Below are 19,039 nucleotides of genomic sequence, written 5' to 3' on the forward strand. Positions count from 1 at the left end.
TCATGCAACAAATGGCAAGTCAAGTCATGAAGCATCTTCCTATTTACTGCCTTGCTTACTTTGTTTTTATTTATTTATTTTTGTGCTTGATGTATCCCCTGTGCTTCTTTGTTCAATTAAAAAAATGAAATAAAAAAACTGTCTCAAAAAAATGAATCATCTTCCTGCATTGTGGGCGTGTGTACAGATTTTTTAAAGGAATCCTAGAACTTTGATTGGTTCAAGTTTGCTTTTCTGTCCGGTGATTGGGCAATTCCATCCGCTCCAACGATCTGATTGGCTGCCTGGTCTGACCTCAAATTCAAACGTGCGACTACGTACAGTGGTTTTAAACGGCATTTATTGTTGGTGAGCATCAATGACACATGGAGTTATCGAATCGCCGTGCATTTAGTTAAAAAAATGTCTTTTAAAATCGCGAAAGCGGAGTGTTTGGACTTCAGTCCAACTTTTGATTCACATTGTAGTCGCGATAAACCTGGCAAGGAAAACAACACTTCAATTCCTGTGCTAAGTTTGGTTCAGTTTTCTAGGTCCCCTTTCGTGTCATTTGGGACGGTCAAATTGGGATCTTCAAAATCTCTGCCTTTACGAATTGAAAATCCTACGGAGGATGCAACAACGACAGTCATAGTGGAGAAAATTTCAGCTTCTAAAGGCTTTTCTGTTGATCAGGCGTCTTTTACAATACAGGTAAGTTAAGAAGCGTAAACATTTGTGTCAAAACCTGAGCTCCCCGGCTAGACAACATTTTTGGAAGAATAATATCTGTGCACTAACGTTAAATGACTGTGGAAATGAAGTTTGGTGCATTGCAGTAGTTAACGTTACTGTAAAGTAAAATAACTGCATCGTGTGACTGCTAGCTATGAGATTGAGTCTCGTTCAGTAAATTGCATACATTTGTTTATTAATTTAACGTTAGTGCAGTTGCTCACGCGCAAATGCTTAAGTTAATGATCCCTTAGAATCTAAAGGAATAGGCAGGCTGTTAGTTCAACAATAAATGAAAATGTTTGAATTTCTTTATTCTTTACTCTTAGGACCACACACACACGTTTTGCAGGATGTTTGTCAAGCTTTTAAACTGAAAAAAGTAAATTAGTTACCATAACTGACTGTATTGTGGGCTAAGTCAAGACTCTGTAATGTAACTTATAGTCCTTTGAAGTAACGTTACATTTTCTGTGGAAAACATAACCGAATTAAAGCCTTATTCACAATATTTGTGTAAATTTCAAGATTGGTGTGTAATTAATTACTAAATACACGAGGAACAACGAAACGGGCGTTATTGGTTGTGAAACCTGATTTGACATCTTCACACACTCACTGTAATAAAATATGCAAATGTTGAGCTTAACGTTACATGTGCAGAGAACATTATTGTAAAAGATTGTATTCACACAAAGTTATCATAAAAATTGCTTTTTTTTTTCAAGCTGTTTTTTGTCTTTTTTTTTTGTTTTTTGTTTTTTTGGAGCTTGACTGCTCCAGTCCTCATACACTTCCATTGTATAGAAAAGGGCTGCATGAACATTTGGCTAAATATTTCTGTTCGAGCTCCACCAAAGAATGCCATCCATGTTAGGAACGGAATGAGAGTAAGTTAGTTGAAATGCATTCTCTATTTTTCAGCCTGAGGACAGCATTATTTTAACTGTCACTTGGACACCAGTGGAAGAAGGCGGAGTTCGAGAACTCCTCAGCTTTGTTGCAAATGGTATCGTCAAACATCAAGCGATATTGCTTGGGAAAGCAGAGGCGACAAAAAAGAAAAAGGTAATTTGTGTGTTTATACAAGACCAGTCAAAAGTTTAGAAACATTGCTATTTTTAATGTTATTGATGGAAATATCTTATGCCTATCAAGGCTGCATTTATAAAAAATACAGAAAACAACAGCAATAATGTGAAAAATTATAATTTAAAATAATGGTTTTAATTTACTTAAATATAATTTCATTCTGTGATGCAAAGCTGAATTTTCATCAGCCATTACTCTAGTCTTCAGTGTCGCATGATCCTTCAGAAATCATTCTGCTGGATTGGTACTCGGTTATTATTATCAATGTTGGAAACAGTTTGCTGCTTAATATTTCTTTTGAACCTGTGATACTTTTTCAGGATTCATCGATTATTTTAGTGACAGTGTATATTGTTACAAAAGATTTCTATAAAAAAAAAAGATGCTGTCCTTTTTTAATAATTTAAAAAATCTTCAAAGAATCCTGAAAAAGTGTCGCATGTAAAAAAAAAAAAAAAAAAAAAAGCAGTACAACTGTTCCCAAGATTGATAATAAATCAGCATATTAGAATGATATTTCACAATATTGCTTGTTTTAGCCTAGATGAGCATTAGACTTCTTTCAACATTAAAAACAATGTTTCCAAACTTTTAACCGGTACTGTATGGCCTATGTTTTGTAAAAACAAATATATTTAGTGTGTTTGATATAATTTGAGTACCTGCAAAATATTATTATTATTTTTATTTTTTTTTCTTCAGAAAACCCTTTGGGATTCAATTAAATCCAAGAAGGGGATCCCGGCACCCTCAACAGGGAAGAAAGTGGCTTTAATGCCAATAAAGGCTGCAAATAAGACATTTCATGTGTCTCGCCAGTCGCAATACAGAAAAGAGAGAACGTCCAACCCATTGTCTCCATTGAATCACGAACGGTCTGCCTATGGTTCCAGTAGCACCAGGACGAATGCGCCTTCCTCCACTCCTGAGATGTCAAAACCGGCTTTTGTAACAGAAAATTTTGATGATGTGCATTTGGAAAGAAACTCTCCAGTGGTTGTCTTAGTACCAGCTGAGAGATTGTTTGAAACACCTGGTAAAAAGGATGTGCCTTGTTCACGTAAACCAGAGTGCAGAGAAATGAAAAGGCTTTTGAATAAAACGCTTTCTCCTGCTAGCACTCCAGAGAGGTTTGGAAACCTATGCTTTCAGAGTCCACTTCCCGTGATTGGACAAAATGCGCAAGATGTAAGTCGAGAGCCGGAGAAACCTTCTCTGTCTGTGAAAGATGCTCTGGATGTAATAGGATCAGATCTATCGTGTGCGGTGAGCCCACCTAATGCCTGCTCAAGCTTTGATTTTTCTGATTCTCTTGAGTCTGAAAAAACAAATCCAGTAACATCATTCAGAGCGACTGCTGTCATTTCGCCACCAGTTGAAGTGGCTCACCCAAGGTTGACTTTCTGTGTGAAACCCAAACAAGTCATGGGTGTTGAACCAAATCACGATGTATTTAGGCTCAAGGCATTTCCCTTTAGCACCGTCACAGTGACCAAGTCTAATAAAGTTGATGACACCCTTGTTCATGATGGTCCCAAGAAGTTTCCTGTGAATTCTTCCACAGTGACCAAAAGCAAAGCAGAAGCCTCTGTCAAGAGTCCTGGCTTGCGTAAGAAGAAAACCTCCAGGCGTCGGCTCTTGGAGAAGACCATGGAGCTCTCAGAACCTAGTAATGCAGAATCGAACACAAGTTCTCCTGACAGCATGTCACTACCTGTCATTAGCTCAGACTCAAGTCCAGATGTGGCACTAGAGTCCAGATTTCCCGTAACTTCAATGGGGGCTGCAAAAGTGAAGCTGACCTCAAATGGATCCCCTCCTGAACAGATTTTGTCCTCCATATCTCCCATGCGACCTAAAGTTTTGCCCTCTGTTAGTAACATTAGCAGTCCGGATTTGGCAGCCGGAAACGTCTCTGAAAAAAAAGTGCAACAAGGTCTTTCTCAGGACCAATTTCCTGTACAATCCTGGACGTCTGTGCAGAGTAAAAAGAGAAAAAGTGATGAGTTTTTGCAAGGTCACTCAGAAGATACGTCAAACGGTCGAGCGAAAAAGCGTTGCGTTCCGGCACATGCGACAGAGCTTAAGAAACCAAGCCAAGAAAGAACGTTCACTTCAAGGTCCACATCTGGACAGCAACAAAAAGCTATAGGTAAGTCCATTATACTCATCATGCGTACTGTACATGTAGGTGACGAATCTATTCGTATACATTATTTGGGACGTTCTACCAGTTGAGAATGTTTAAAATAAAACCTCTTTTTCCGTAAAGCTCCACCAAGCTCCAGAAAGTTTACAAAACCTCCAGCAAAGAAATCCTTATCAAAAACAACTCAAAAAGGTAAGAAATCATTCTTGAAATACTTAGATTAACTTGTCATACTTGTTTAGTATGACCATTTTAAATCTACTGATGTAGATGGACAGTCTGTGAAGTCACTGAGCAGTTCAACCCGAAAGCCTGCGAGGATAGTGGCTGTGGCGCAGGTCAGACTGACCTTCATGAAGCCGACACAGACGGGTATGTTTTTACTGCATTCATATTATTTTTTGTGCGTTTAAGTGGCATAGTTGCTGAAGTTGTACAATCTTGACAGCCATACCAAGGCATCCTATGCCATTTGCTGCAAAGAACATGTTTTATGACGAGCGATGGATTGAAAAGCAGGAGCGAGGCTTTACCTGGTGGTTGAATTATGTCCTCACTCCTGATGACTTCAAAGTTGCAACTGAAGTTGCCAAAGGTGGGTGCTTTTTTTTGCGTTGTCGTTTTAAATTAAATTAATTTCAGTTGCAATCTTGTAATTGCTTTCTCTTATTGTTTCATAGTGAATGCCTTGTCGTTGACTATGGGGAATGAGAAATTCAACATACCCAAAGCACCAACAAAAGAAGAGTTGTCTTTTAGAACTTACACAGCCCGTCAACGGCTGAACCGCCTTCGGCGAGCAGCTTGCAAGCTGTTTACGTCAGACACCATGGTGAAGGCCATCCAGAGACTGGAGCTGGAAATAGAAGCCAAGAGGCTCCTTGTGCGAAAGGATAGGCATCTCTGGAAGGACATAGGTATGAGATGGGAGTGAATATTCGATCTGTAAATACTATTTGAATAATAAATATACTATTCGATGTTGCTTGCTTTATTAATCCACTGTAAATCCAAAGCACAAACTCAGCAGTTTTAATAAAATGTGTTTTAATTCAATAAAAAAATTATAATAACGTAATTGCACTATGGTACAACTACAATTCTTTCAGGATTCCTTGAATAAAGTTTAAAAGAATAACATTTGTTTTAAATAGAAAACTTTTATCACTGTCAATTTTGATCAATTTGTCCTTGTTGAGTAAAAGTATGAATTAAAATCTTACTGATCATTTTGAATGGATGTATTTTTATTATAATTTTTTCCCTTTTGGGTGCTTGGTGTTCTTTACAGCTGGTGTCACTCTTATGTTAAAATATATTTGTGATGTTTTAGGAAATTTCTTCCTTGTTAATCTTATTTTTCACCTTTTATTTTCATTTCTCAGGTGAGCGTCAGAAAGTTCTTAACTGGCTGATATCATACAATCCACTTTGGCTGAGAATCGGACTTGAGGTATTTATTTTTGCTTGTGAAAGCATCATTTTAATTTGTTTGCTTGCTGGAAATATCAAATTTTTAAGTTGCTAGCTATTATGATTTCATGTATGCCACATATTTTGCCCATTCCTTGTTTCAGACAATCTATGGAGAGCTAATACCACTTGAAAGCAACAGTGATGTCATGGGACTGGCCATGTTTATTCTTGGACGTCTGCTGTGGAACCCAGACATAGCCGCTGAGTTCAGGCATGCTAAAGTGCCCAATTTGTACAAAGATGGTAATTTCATTTTTTTTTTTGTCAACTTATTGTTGTAAATAGTGTCTATAATAACAGGTTCATATAATTTTTTTTTTTACCTCATCAGGCCATCAGGAGGCACTCTCCTGCTTCACTCTAAAGAAACTAATACTGCTGGTCTGCTTTCTGGATAAAGCCAAAGAGTCCAGACTGATCGAACATGATCCTTGTCTGTTCTGCATGGATGCTGAATTTAAGGTGTGTGGTGTTTTTCACGATACGCATGATATCAGTATGAGTTGAGTTTGTGGCAAAACCTTTTACAGTGCTTGCATTATATGTTTCTTTTGTTTACTGCATATGATAATTCACACTGAAAGTAGAACTGAAGTGACATTCATGATAATGATGATTAGTGTTGGTCTGTCACGATTCAATATCGGGTTAAATTAGATTCCTTAAGTGGTGCATTCCATGGACGAGTATCCATGAACTACATTATAAGATCGTATTCTGAGGGTGAACGTATATTTAAAAAATTAACAAGTCATAAAATACCATAGCATAGTGCTATCATTTATAAACCAACATTAACAGAGTACATTGTTATATTTCGAATTTCAGTTTGGATGTTTTGATTTCCACATGTTCTCGTTAAAGATATTACAGAGGCTGCAGCATTTCTATTGTAAAATAGTGGCCAAATATTAAAGAATGAGTGGAAATTTTTAATGTTTTTGGCCAATATTAAGCACTTGCTGTGTTTTGTATTCCCCTGTAGTCAAGCAAAGATCTGCTACTGGCGTTCTCACGAGACTTCCTCAGTGGTGAAGGCATTTTGTCACGGCATCTCAGCCACTTGGGCCTAGCAGTATCCCATGTTCAGACTCCTCTGGATGAGTTCAACTTTGCTGTGAAGAATCTTGCTGTTGACCTGAGATGTGGCATTCGTTTGGTGTATGTTTGAATCGAAAAAAAAAATCATTTTTGCATGTTAACTGCCCATGAATCAGAATAAAGTGTGCCGTTGGGATCCTATCCAATGTTTGGAATTGACTTACAAAAAAGCTTCCAAATTCCCATGTTATATATCTTGTCCTTATGTTTCTTTATTAATTTTCAGGCGTGTCATGGAGCTTTTTATTCTGGACTGGACTTTATCTAGAAAGCTGAGGATACCTGCTATTAGCCGGCTGCAGAAAGTGCACAATGTTGATGTTGCACTGCAGGTTCTGAAAGACAAAGGTGTTGACCTTAAAGATGAGCATGGTGAGTGATTAATCTGAAAATGTCTAGTAATTCTTTATGAAACACTTAATCTCGACAAAGCACTGAATTTGTCCTCATTTTTTTTGAAGGATCGACCATTGACTCCAGAGACATTGTGGATGGACACAGGGAAAAGACCCTAAACCTCTTGTGGAAAATCATATTTGCTTTCCAGGTACTGACCTGAGCTGTGTAACATCATATTGTCTAGCATGATTTTTTTTTATTTTTTTTTTTTATATAAATCATTAGGGTAACTGGTACTCATGGTTATCGTCTGAAGTTGTATGCATTTAATGTGTATTTCCTTAAATATAATGATACTTTTGTCATAGGTGGAAGTGCTACTTGATGAGAATCAGCTCAAAGAGGAAATCAGTTTCCTCAGGAAAACCTGGAGAACGAAACAGAAACTGGCTTCAATAATGGCTAACAAAGGTGTTACAGTGACACGAATGAAGGCGAGACAAGCATTTGAACATCCCAGCCAGAAGGTGACGCTTCTTCTCGACTGGGTCAATGCTGTTTCTGAGTTCTACAATTTAAAGGTAAGTCACATTACAGGAATTGTTTACTCATGTATTAACTGTTCTGCTGTTCCAATCCCATATTTTGTCTGTTTTTTTTTTTAATCAAGAATTGCTGAGAAAGGTGTAATAATTCTCCTGAAAACGTTTGTACGATAACCTGCAAAGGATCCTTGTTTGAACTATATCTCCTCCATTATTTTTGCAGGCTGAAAACTTCACGGTGTCATTCTCAGATGGTCGTATCCTGTGCTACCTCATTCATCATTACCATCCTGCTCATCTTCCTGTAGAGGAGATACAACAGAGAACAACGCAGACCATCGAATGTGGCCACCGCGGCAGACTGGAGCTCAATAACTCCTCGAGTGACTCGGACTGCTCTTTTGAAAATTTGCCCACAATACAAACTGGTACTTTTCCCCCTTCTTTATTTTTGAGCAAATACCAAAATTATTACTTTTAAGTGAACTATTCTGATAATAGTTTGGTAATTTGTACAGTTTAGCACTGTAAATGTCTTAAAACTGTTTGTTTTTTGCCTTAGGTTCAGAATCCCTGTCAGTTGACCACAGAGAGCTGCTTGAGAATGAGAGGAGTAACTTTCATTTAGTGAACACTGCCGTGTCAAATCTTGGAGGGGTGCCTGCTATGATAAATCCAGAGGATATGTCCAACACTATTCCAAATGAAAAGGTAAAAAACATTTTATCCTTGTTCACTAGAGCTGCATTTTAGATAAATTTAGAATTTTGTTTAAAATTTAGATCACGATTCTGCTTTGATTCAGAATAGACAACTAAACAAAATTAACTTGAGGTGCTGAAAAAATGTTCATTGCTGCAGTCTATTTAATTTTAAATTATTATTAAATTTCGGTTTGAATTAATGATTCATGAATCTTATTGAAGGACTCTCTTGAAATAATCATTAATCGACTTTAAAATTCAATTGTCGCCACCTGCTGGTTTAACGACATAATCGATACAATCTTTATTAGAAGCGTCAAGTTTGTCAAAGGTGATACTCTTATTTTGATCACTACCATGGACATCATTGTTCATATCTGAACTATAAACTTTTATCCTAGTACTTCTGTTTTTTTAACTGAAATAATGATACTGTGTGATAAGCTGTTGTATACCTATACATTTTTTTGTTTTGCTGTGATTGATTGTACTTGTCAATTTTAATAGACACATCCGAATTGTTGTTATTTATAAATAAAATTGTATGGGTGTTTGAACTGAGATGGCAATCTTTTAACATTTTAGTTTGTTTGGTTATCAGTAAAACTTACTAGTCAATTAAACTTTGAGGTTGAGTAGAAATAACATCCATATTAATGTATGCTTAATGCAACTGTGATTTGCTTATCTCCCCACCAGGTTGTCACATGTTACCTCTCCTTCCTTTGTGCCCGTCTTTTGGATCTCCGCAATGAAACGAGAGCAGCCCGAGTCATCCAGGGTGCATGGCGGAGATACAAGTTACAGAAGGACATTGAGCTTATTCAGGTAAGAGTATAAATTATCCACCATGTCAAGCTGCTTGGAACTTTGATATGCTTATGTTTAAAACATTTTTTTTTGGCTTAAATTGATTATGATCTTCATACACAGCAAAAAAACTTGGCTGCCACTAAAATCCAAGCCATTGTGCGGAAGTTCATCTTGCGAAGAAGAATGATACGACAGAATAAGGCAGCCATCAAGATCCAAACATTCTGGAGAGGATACAGTGCACGGGAAAAATTGAGAGTGCTGAAAAAAGAAAGAGATTTTGCTCTTCAAAATGCAGCTGCAACTGTGATTCAGGTATCTTCGGGATTATGCCGCAAGTACTTTTGCTCATCTTGTAAAAGTTAATTTAGAGTTATTTTTGTTTGTTCATTTAATTTTTTTTATTTTTAAAATGGGGATAAAATAGGGACACTTGGCTGTAATGTGCAGTAACTTGCAAAATGACAAAACCTGAAAAGAATCGTGATATGATATTTTTGCCATATTCCCCACCTCTAATTAGTATATAATTATGGTTCTACTTCTAATCTTAAGTTGCATTTTCTTGTCTTCACACAGAAAACATACAAAGCTTGGAGGGTTCGAAGTCTCTTGAAGAAAAACCGTGCTGCCTGTGTTATCCAAGCAGCTTTACGGAAGTGGCATACAAAAAAAGTTCTGGAAAAAAACACTGCTGCCTTGCGCATTCAAGCATGGTACAGAATGCAGTGTTGTAAAACCCAGTACCTGGATATGAAAAGGAAAGCAGTCTGTGTTCAAGCATGGTTCCGAGGTCACCTTCAAAGATGCGAGTTTCAGGCTTTAAAGAAAAGACACAATGCTGCAATTGTCATTCAGAGTGCATTCAAGGCCTACCTTGTCAGACAACAGATATCTAAATTGGAGCGAAACGCAGTCTTGATTCAGAGGTGGTTCCGAGCCTGCATGCAAAGGAAAGCAGACCAGAGGAGGTTTTTTGAGATTAAATCAGCAGTTCTGGCTCTACAAGCAGCTTTCCGTGGATGGAAGGTCCGTAGATCTGTGGCTCACCACCACCAAGCTGCACTTCTGATTCAAACTGCTTTCAGGCGGTTTAAGGCTCAAAGGCACTTTTTGTGTTTGAAAAGATCAGCCATTGTTCTGCAACAGAGATACAGAGCTAATGTTTTTGGAAAAAAGATACGACAAGAGTATATGGCTCTTAAATCCGCTTCAGTGACAGTTCAAGCAATGTGGCGAGGACGAGCTGAGCGGAAGAAGATCAGTCAACTCCACAGATTTGCCACAATCATTCAGTCAAACTATCGTAGATATGCGGCACAGACACGGTTTTTGGAAATGAAACAGGCTGTCATAGTCATTCAAAGATGGTACAAAGCCTTCAGAGATGGACAGAAAGTGTACTTGGAATACACTAAAATTAAAAGAGCAGCCATTGTGCTACAGAGTGCTTACCGTGGCAAGAGAGTAAGGCAAGAACTGCAGAAGAAAAACAAAGCAGCAACTTTGATTCAGTCTGTGATAAGAGCACATACTTGTCGCCAGCACTTTTTGGCTCAAAAACGTGCTGCTGTTGTCATTCAGCAACGCCATCGGGCTTTTGTACTTGGACGTTTGCAAAGAAGCCATTACGTCCATTTGAGGCAGGTGACTATATCTCTACAGGCCATATATCGGGGGTCCAAAGTGAGGCAAAATCTGAGACTAGAGCATCAAGCCGCTACTATGATTCAAGCTCAATTCCGAATGCATAAAGTACGTATTGCTTTTGTTGCTGCCAAGTGCGCAGCTATCATCATACAGCAGCAATACAGAGCCTACAAACTTGGCAAAAACATTCAAGCTACTTACTTGCAAATGAAAAATGCTGCTGTCGTTATTCAGTCAGCATTCAGGGGAATGCAAGTTCGCAACTATTTACGAAAATCGCACCAAGCTGCAACAGTGATTCAGGCACATTTCCGTGGACATTCCCAACTCAAAAAGTACCAGAGACAACAGTGGGCCGCTTCAGTTTTACAGCGGCGATTCAGGGCAACAATAACTAAAAATGCTATCATGAAGCAATATGGAGCCATAAAAACAGCCGCCTTATGCATCCAGTCAGCTTTCCGTGGAATGATGTTAAGAAAGGAGATCGCAGAAAGGCACAAATCTGCGAAAATTATCCAGAAGACGTATAGAGCGTACAAGCAACGTCGTGATTACCTTGCTCTCAGATATGCCACCATTTGTATTCAGCAACAGTACAGAGCAATTGTAAGCGCAAGGCAACAACGTAAAAGGTATGGCTCCTTACGAGCAGCTGCCATCACTTTGCAGTCTGTGTACCGAGGGATGAGACTAAGGAAAGAAATTGCTAGAAAGCATGAAGCGGCTACTGCGATTCAGGCAATGTACAAAATGTACAGGACTAGAGTGCCATTCCAAGCTATGAAACTGGCTTCATTGGTCATACAGAGGCAATACAGGTGCCATTTACGGAGAAAAGAGGCAAGAGAGAACTTTTTAAAGCTGCGGCGTAGCGCAACAGCAATGCAGGCTATTTACAGAGGAAATCGCGCACGCCGTGATATTCATAGAATGCATTTTGCTGCCACAGTTATTCAAAGGAAGTTCCTTGCCTACAAGCAAAGGAAGCACTTTTTGTCTATCCGAGCAGCGGTAGAATTCTGTCAACGGCGCTATCGATCCATTTTGATAGCGAGATGTGTTCGAAGAGATTATTTTGCTAAACGCCAGGCTGTTGTTGCAATCCAGGCAACTTTCAGGGGAATGCAGGTCCGGCGACAGGTCCGGAGAGAGCAAGAAGCTGCAACAATCATTCAGTCCCATGTGAGAAAGCACATCTTCAAGTTGCGCTTCCAGCGACTTCGTTGGGCAGCCTGTACTGTTCAGCAACATTTCAGAGCTAACAAAATGATGAGGCAAGAGATGGCAGCACTACAGAAACAGAAGTATGCTGCTTTGATTCTGCAAGCAGCCTATCGTGGCATGAAGTCCAGACAGACTTTGAAACAAATGCATCAAGCTGCCACCACTGTTCAAGCGACCTTCAGAGTTTATAGTGCTCGTAAGAGGTATTTAGCCATGAAATGCGCTGCAATTGCCATTCAGCAAAGGTATCGTGCCGTAAATGCAGCGAAACAGCAGAGAAATTGCTTTCTTGAAATGCGTCAAGGTGCACTTGTTCTGCAAGCATGTTTTAGAGGTCTTAAAGTTCGGAGGAAACTACTAGTACAGCGTCAAGCAGCTATCTTGATTCAGTCTTCTTTTAGAAGGCACAAAGAAATGGTTAAGTACCAGGCCATGAGGTTGTCAGCTATCATTATCCAGAGCTATTTCAGATCATACATCCAGGCTAGAGCAGATCGGGAGAACTATCTACGTTTGAGAAAGTCTGCTGTAGTCATTCAAGCAGCTTTTCGAGGACACTCTTCCAGGAGACATTTGGCACAAAAACAAGAAGCGTCCATCATCATACAGGCTGGCTTCCGCATGTACCAGCAAAGGTTGGCTTTTAAGAGACAGCAATGGGCAGCCAGGGTTCTCCAGCAGAGGTACAGAGCTTTGAAACTTCGAGACGAGCATGTGAATAGATACCAGCAGGTTAGGAATGCTGCTGTATGCCTACAGAAGTCTTTCAGAGGGATGAAGGGGAGAGAATTGGCCAGACGGACACAGGCTGCGAGAACCATCCAGTCCTACCTCAGGATGTCTGTTCAAAGACAGCATTTCATGAAAGCAAAGGCTGCAGCAATTGTTATTCAGTCTGCATACAGAGGCCATTGTGCCAGAGTTCAGCTTGCTAGGATGCAAGCAAGCTCAACGCTCATCCAGAAGTGGAACAGATCACATAGACTGGTCCAAAAAGATCGGAATGCCTTTCTTGCTCTTAGGCAAGCTACACTTACCTTGCAATCTGCCTTGCGAAGAATGCTGGCAAGGAGGATGACAAAAAGACAACAAGCTGCGATCAAGATTCAATCTTTGGTGCGCATGCACATGCATCGCAAGCACTACGTGACACTCCGCTCAAGTGTCCTAAAATTGCAAGCTCATTACAGAATGTTTGTGGCCCAGAGGAGATACCGCAGATTGCAGGCTGCAGCAGTTATAGTCCAAAAGCATTACAGAGCTCATAGGGCAACAATGCAACAGAGGTGCAGTTACCTGAAGACTCTCCAAAATATAAAGATCCTTCAGGCCAGAGTACGTGGACACATTGAGTACAGAAGATTTCAGAGATTGAGGGCAAGTGCCATCAAAATTCAGGTAATCACTATGCAGTTGTATTCTGTCTTGTCCTTTATTTCAACTTGATTACCTTCAACAGAAGTGATCAGAATTTCTTGCCTTCAAACAGGCTCATTATCGAGGGATGATTGAGAGACGCAGGTTTCAGCAACTCAAGGAATCGGTTTTGGTTATACAGAAGCATTACAGAAGTTTCCTTCTTTGCCAGAGAGAGCGTGCACAGTTTCTTCAGCTGCGCGAGTCTGCTGTTGTGATACAAGTAAGCATGGAACAACCCTAAATTCACATCTCTCTCTGAAAATTTTCCCTGAACTCCTGTTACCCTGGCCTCACAATAACCCTGCTTCTGCTCTCAAGTTTCTGTTTTCCTGCTTATTTGCAATAATGGATTTAAGTTTGTATATTTGATTTTCATGTTTGGTTTGTCTCTGGTTAACATCAGAAAGCATTCCAGGCTTATCAAACAAGGCGACGTGCCTTGCAAACACAAGCTGCCCTGAAAATTCAGTCCTGGTTCCGAGGATGCCTAGCTAGACGAAACTACATCTTGAAACGAGCTGCAATTGCAACGATTCGACGATGTATACAAGCAAGTCGTCAACGTGCAAGGTATAAAATGTAAAGGATATTCTTCGCTTCTGCTTTTAAATTGTCAAAAGGAGTCACAACATGACTATTTGTCCTCCCTTCCAAGATTTCTAGCTGTACAGCACAGTGTCCAAGTCATTCAAAAAAGATGGAGGGAAACTCTGATTGCCAGAGAACAGCGTGTTGACTTTCTGAGGCTTAGAAAATCTGTGATATACATCCAGGCGTTATGGAGAGGTCAGAGAGTGAGAGATTCCCTTCAAAAGGTAACTGTTCTCTTTGTGGAAAAATCTGGGAATAAACATTACTCGTTCTTTTCAAATGTTTCTGTCCTTAAGGGTACAATTTATCTGTGCTTGATGGTAACAAGCAGTCAATTTGATTTATACTGACACCTAGTTGTGTGGATGTAGCATTACACAAAAGTAAAGTTTTGATTTCTGAGAAGTTGTCCTTTTAAATATCACGCAACCAGTTTGTGTAAATTCCGGTAAGCAAAATGGACTTGTGCAATGATTGGATCACTCAGTAAATATACACATACTAAAGTTTACCATTTGTAAATATAAAGATTCAGGGAAACTGTTTTCAAAGTCCATTTATTTAATCAGGGGTTGTTGACATTTATCTTGTGTAATTTTGCTTGTTGCCAAGCATTTCTTTTGGTCTGTTCGGTCTGGATTTATTTATTTTAAATTGGGTCAATTGCCCTGTTTAAGTTTTACTTTAGCTTCCAAAGAACTACTGAAGCTATAGAAACGATCCTTTTATTAACAATATTTTTTTTTAACATAAAAAAATGTTGTCTATTAACTCTTTGAAATCATCATTAAGCCTCCAGTCTATTCTTTTTCACAGCAAATAACAGCTGCTGTGAAGATACAATCAGCTTTCAGAAGCTTTACCCAAAGACGTCGGTATCACCAACAGAGAGCTGCTGTCTTAATTCTACAGCGGCGTTTCCGAGTCTTGCAGCTTGCCAGAGTTGAGGAAGAGAATCTAAGACGACGACACAATGCTGTTGTTTATCTTCAAGCTTTGTGGCGTGGTTTGCTTGCAAGACAACGGGTAAGTTGACATTATATGTATGAGTAATGTTATTACTAAGGTTGTGCACAAGTAATTGACTATTGAATTACTCGTTCTGCAACCACCTAGTTAGAGTCGATTACTTAATGCCCATCCATGATTCAAAGTTTCTTGAATCAATGGAGGTATACTGAATTGGCTAAAAGTTTGAGTATTAACTTGTTCCCTTAATAGGTAAAAGAAATGGCTTGTGCTGCAAGACGGCATCGTTTCACAGCTGCCGTTTACCATCATCTCTGCGCAGTAAGGATTCAGAGAGCTGTGCGAGCGCACTGGGCTCTTGCATCAGCCAAGAAGAAAATCTCTTCGGTCCTATACATCCAGGTACATTTATTCCTCTACATCAGTGGTCTCAAACTCGTGGCTTGGCCCCCTACTTGACATTAAAGTTTAGCCTAATGCAAATACTCTTAATTTAACTGCATTTTCTCTTCCTCTCCCCAACTTTTTAGCAATGTTTTAAGGCAAAGCTGCAGAGAAAGAGATATCTTAAAGACAGAGAGGACATCATCAAGACCCAGAGGGCAGTGAGAACTTGGTTACATCGCCGCAACCAGGCTGCCAGTACCATCCAGTGTGCAGTCAGGAAGCTCCTCCTTAGACGTAGCGAGGAAAAGCTTCAACGTGGAATAATTAAGGCACAGGTATGGTGCCTTAAATTAAATGGTGTATTGAAACATACTGCATATATTTTATAACACATTACGTATTTAATGCTAGATTAGAATTACTAAATTGGATGACTAAAGTTTTTTTTTTTTTTTCCCAAACTAGTTTAACTTGATTTATTCTTTAGACCACACAGGGGGCATTATGTTGATGTTGGTCTTGCAATATGATTAACTGTTTTCAGGCACTCTGGAGGGGTCATTGTTCAAGAAAACATCATGACACAAGCAAAGTCGTTTCCATAAGGCAACGTCTTGGGGAAGTAAATCGAAGGGTGAAGGAAGAGGACAAGCTGTGTAACAAGACTACAACAGCATTGAGCTACCTGCTAGGATTTCAAAATTATGCTTACATTCTTGCGGCCTTGAGACATTTAGGTAAGAAACAGTTTTATAAGATTGGAGATGGATAGGCTGTTTCATAAAACGTTCACTAACGTTATCTCTTTATGGTTGAAGAAACTGCCACCAGACTTTCACCAGAGTGCTGTGAACGTCTTGTTGAAAGTGGAGTGACTCACACCATCTTCACTTTGATGAGGAGCTGCAACCGAAGTCTTCCTTCAATGGAGATCATCACATTATCCATTCAAGTTCTTCTAAACCTATCAAAAGTATTTTGCTGTTAATTACTAATTACAAATTTGTATCAATTACCTAATATGCTGATTTATTAACTGAATATTGCAATATTTGCTCAGCAAATTCAGATTATTTTTCTTCTTCATATTTTTCAGTACAACAGAACCATAGATGCAGTTTATGATGTGGACAACTCTATAGAAACCCTCCTGGATCTTCTGCAGATCTACCGAGAGAAAGCTGGAGACAAGGTTGCAGTAAAAGGTGGCTGCATCTTCACCAAAACTTGTTTTCTCTTGGTTCTCTTGGTCCAGGATGAAAGAAGAGCAATGGTGGGTGTTCATATTATAATAAGCTTTTTAAAATTCATATATATATATATATATAGTTGCTTTTCAAAGCGCTTTACAAAGTTACATTTGAAATGGGGAAAGACAAAATAAAAACATATAAATCGCATATAAGCTAGCTATAAAACCATTTGTTTTAAGAGAAGATTTAAACACACTTAAAGATTCAGCATGTCTAATCTAAGAGGGTTCTGCAGTTTTAGAGCAAATGAAGGAGAGGCCCAGTCACCCATAGAGCGCAATTGAGAACAATTAAAAAGCCGGGATCGAAAGAGTGGAGGTGTGTGTATAGTGCATAGGTCAAAAAATTCCTGTATGTAAGCAAAGTTCATAGGTGTCGTTTGTTTAATAACTACTTTAGGTTCAGCTGTTTGTAAGCTGTGTACCTTAAAACCATGCAGAGGGAATCCACTCCAGCAGCAATCTTGTGGTTATGTAAGTCCTGGGCCATGCAGCAGGTTTTATTCAGAGATAAAAAAAAAAATAGCAGTCCGATGATTAAAGCATAATTCTGCATTTAATAAGGTGAATAACAAGAGGCGATTTCGAAAGCTCCAAGTCCCTGCCGACCACTCAGAATAGTCAGATAAACATATTAAAAGAATAAAAATGAGAGGGGACTAGTGGCAGCCAAACGTGCCAAATCTCCCTTTTAAACCAAAGTAAAAAAGAATGATTGGAAATGGGTTCATGAATTTCATAATTGTCATGAAAACTTGCTCAATATCATTGCATTTCGTTGTTTGAATGCCTTTTTCAAACAGGAGGTCCAAACGCTACCCAAAGTTTCAGATCGCATTCGTAGCATCTGCCGACTCACACTTCGAAAGTGCAAAATGGATTCTGAGAGAAACAAAGTCAAGCAGAAAATGAACTCGTCTCTCAATGGAAGTTTCTTCTTCCAAGCCACCCCACGGAAGTCAAAACCAGTGACCAGGTATGCGGTTATCTCCTATCTGTAAAGCATTCTGGCCTAACTTGTGTCGTAAGAAAGAGACTGACCTGCCAATCTTTTGATTTCCCTCAGGTTTGCTCCAGACTGGGTTCTGAGGCGTGACAAAATGAAAGACATTGTGGATCCTCTCTGTGCTATTCAGATGCTTGCTAACGCTCTGGCCCTTGTGCCTTGAAAATATTGCAGCAAGAAAAAACGTTACAAAATTGTGTGCTGCCAAAGTGTTTATTTGTTGCTCAAAATAGTGAACCCTGTTGGTTTTGTAAATATTGTTTGGTTTGTGTATATATTTTTATTGTTCTGTTTTATCTCTAAATATTGTGGAATGATGACTTCTCTTTGCATATTTTAGGGTCTGTGCTGTAAGATGGCACATGGTAGCTTTGAGATGCTGTAAATAAAAGAAGTTTAATTTGGAATTGATATCTTTTAATGTGCTGTATTTGAACATTAAAAATTACCACTGCTTTTTATACGTCCCTGGTGCCATTTTTGACTGAAATAACAAGTCTACAAGAATAGAACATGAGAGTAAATTATTAGGCTGTTATATTTTTGGAAACTTTATTTTATTTTTTTAAAAATGGAAGTTACTATAATATACTCCGATGTATACTTCAAAAATATCTATATCCCAAAAGTCAACTTGATTGGGATGTCAGTAGTTTGTGCTTAAATTACTGTAGTTTATGATTTTTGTATAATGTTATGTTGAGATTTAATTACATACTTGTAGCTACAAAGTATTTTCACAGACTGTCAAAGTTTATACTATCAACATGACATCATGACTTTTGCGTAAACATACACGCCACTTTCGTGTCAGGTGGCGCGTTATCTCTACGCATTTTGAGCTATCCGCGTGTATGTATACGCCATTAACGTCCGCGTCAGTCCGCGTGTCTGTACACGCAGTCAAATCTCCAGTTATAAATGCCATTAACCCCAGTGAGGGTTAAGTTTAGGGATGGGGTTGAGGTAAGTCATATCTTTTTTTTACCTAGGATGGTAAGGGAACAGTCATAAATGCCATTAACCCCAGTGACGGTTAAGTTTAGGGACGGGGTTGAGGTAAGTCATTTATTTATATAACGTTAAGTCAACAGCGTTCATAAACACGCTGAAAGGCGATTATGCGTCTTGATAGCACGCCAAAAATGGACATACGAATTGGCGTGGCATACATACGCTATTTCATGAGATCAGTCTGATAGTATTGATATTTTGTGTATTATTTTTTTCCTCCAACAGATCTACCAATAGGATTTTATTTATATTCTCTAACAACTTATATGCTGTATAAGTAAAAGGGGTTTAAATAATAAATCAGCTGAGTTACTAAGGGTTTATAAGTACTTACCAAATAAATCTTGTGCATGAGTTCTGCCAATAGTGGGCACTCGTTCAACGTAACTCGCATGGCGCACATGAATCCATGGAGGGAGATCAGAGAGTGGAACGCAGGCCAAGTAAAGGGACAGGGGGTGCTTCTATTTTCTAATTTTTGAATCCTCGATATCTATCCTCACGTCTCAGCTCCCTCCACCCCTTGTAGGATGCGAGTAAAGGAGGACCGACAAATCGAATGAAAGCATTGGAATACTTGATCACTCAAGT

The 19,039-nt window shown here is 39.0% G+C and overlaps 1 protein-coding gene across 1 annotated transcript; it reads left to right on the plus strand.

Annotated features, from left to right (window-relative positions):
• The first annotated feature begins 328 nt into the window (after nucleotides 1–328).
• On the plus strand, nucleotides 329–17,897 carry aspm (assembly factor for spindle microtubules). Its single transcript, XM_039668720.2, has 30 exons — nucleotides 329–693; nucleotides 1,639–1,782; nucleotides 2,509–3,958; nucleotides 4,079–4,147; nucleotides 4,226–4,327; nucleotides 4,404–4,550; nucleotides 4,636–4,872; nucleotides 5,341–5,408; nucleotides 5,533–5,674; nucleotides 5,763–5,893; nucleotides 6,417–6,592; nucleotides 6,759–6,904; nucleotides 6,994–7,079; nucleotides 7,240–7,452; nucleotides 7,640–7,844; nucleotides 7,979–8,127; nucleotides 8,820–8,948; nucleotides 9,054–9,248; nucleotides 9,513–13,208; nucleotides 13,300–13,449; nucleotides 13,633–13,799; nucleotides 13,885–14,044; nucleotides 14,637–14,846; nucleotides 15,042–15,191; nucleotides 15,320–15,511; nucleotides 15,721–15,913; nucleotides 15,995–16,149; nucleotides 16,273–16,449; nucleotides 17,232–17,404; nucleotides 17,495–17,897. The coding sequence occupies exons 1-30, from the start codon at nucleotides 403–405 to the stop codon at nucleotides 17,595–17,597; spliced, it is 9,606 nt and encodes a 3,201-aa protein (XP_039524654.2). The 5' UTR covers nucleotides 329–402; the 3' UTR covers nucleotides 17,598–17,897.
• The last annotated feature ends 1,142 nt before the right edge of the window (nucleotides 17,898–19,039 follow it).

The sequence above is a fragment of the Pimephales promelas genome, chromosome 2 (genome assembly GCF_988280905.1).
Source record: "Pimephales promelas chromosome 2, fPimPro1.hap1.1, whole genome shotgun sequence".
NCBI lineage: Eukaryota > Metazoa > Chordata > Actinopteri > Cypriniformes > Leuciscidae > Pimephales > Pimephales promelas.

Coding starts and splice junctions, on each gene's coding strand:
- aspm (XM_039668720.2), top strand. CDS start 403: ATGTCTTTTAAAATCGCGAAAGCGGAGTGTTTGGACTTCAGTCCAACT. Junction 15,512..15,720: donor GTGGAATAATTAAGGCACAG/GTATGGTGCCTT, acceptor AACTGTTTTCAG/GCACTCTGGAGGGGTCATTG. Junction 15,914..15,994: donor TGCGGCCTTGAGACATTTAG/GTAAGAAACAGT, acceptor TTATGGTTGAAG/AAACTGCCACCAGACTTTCA.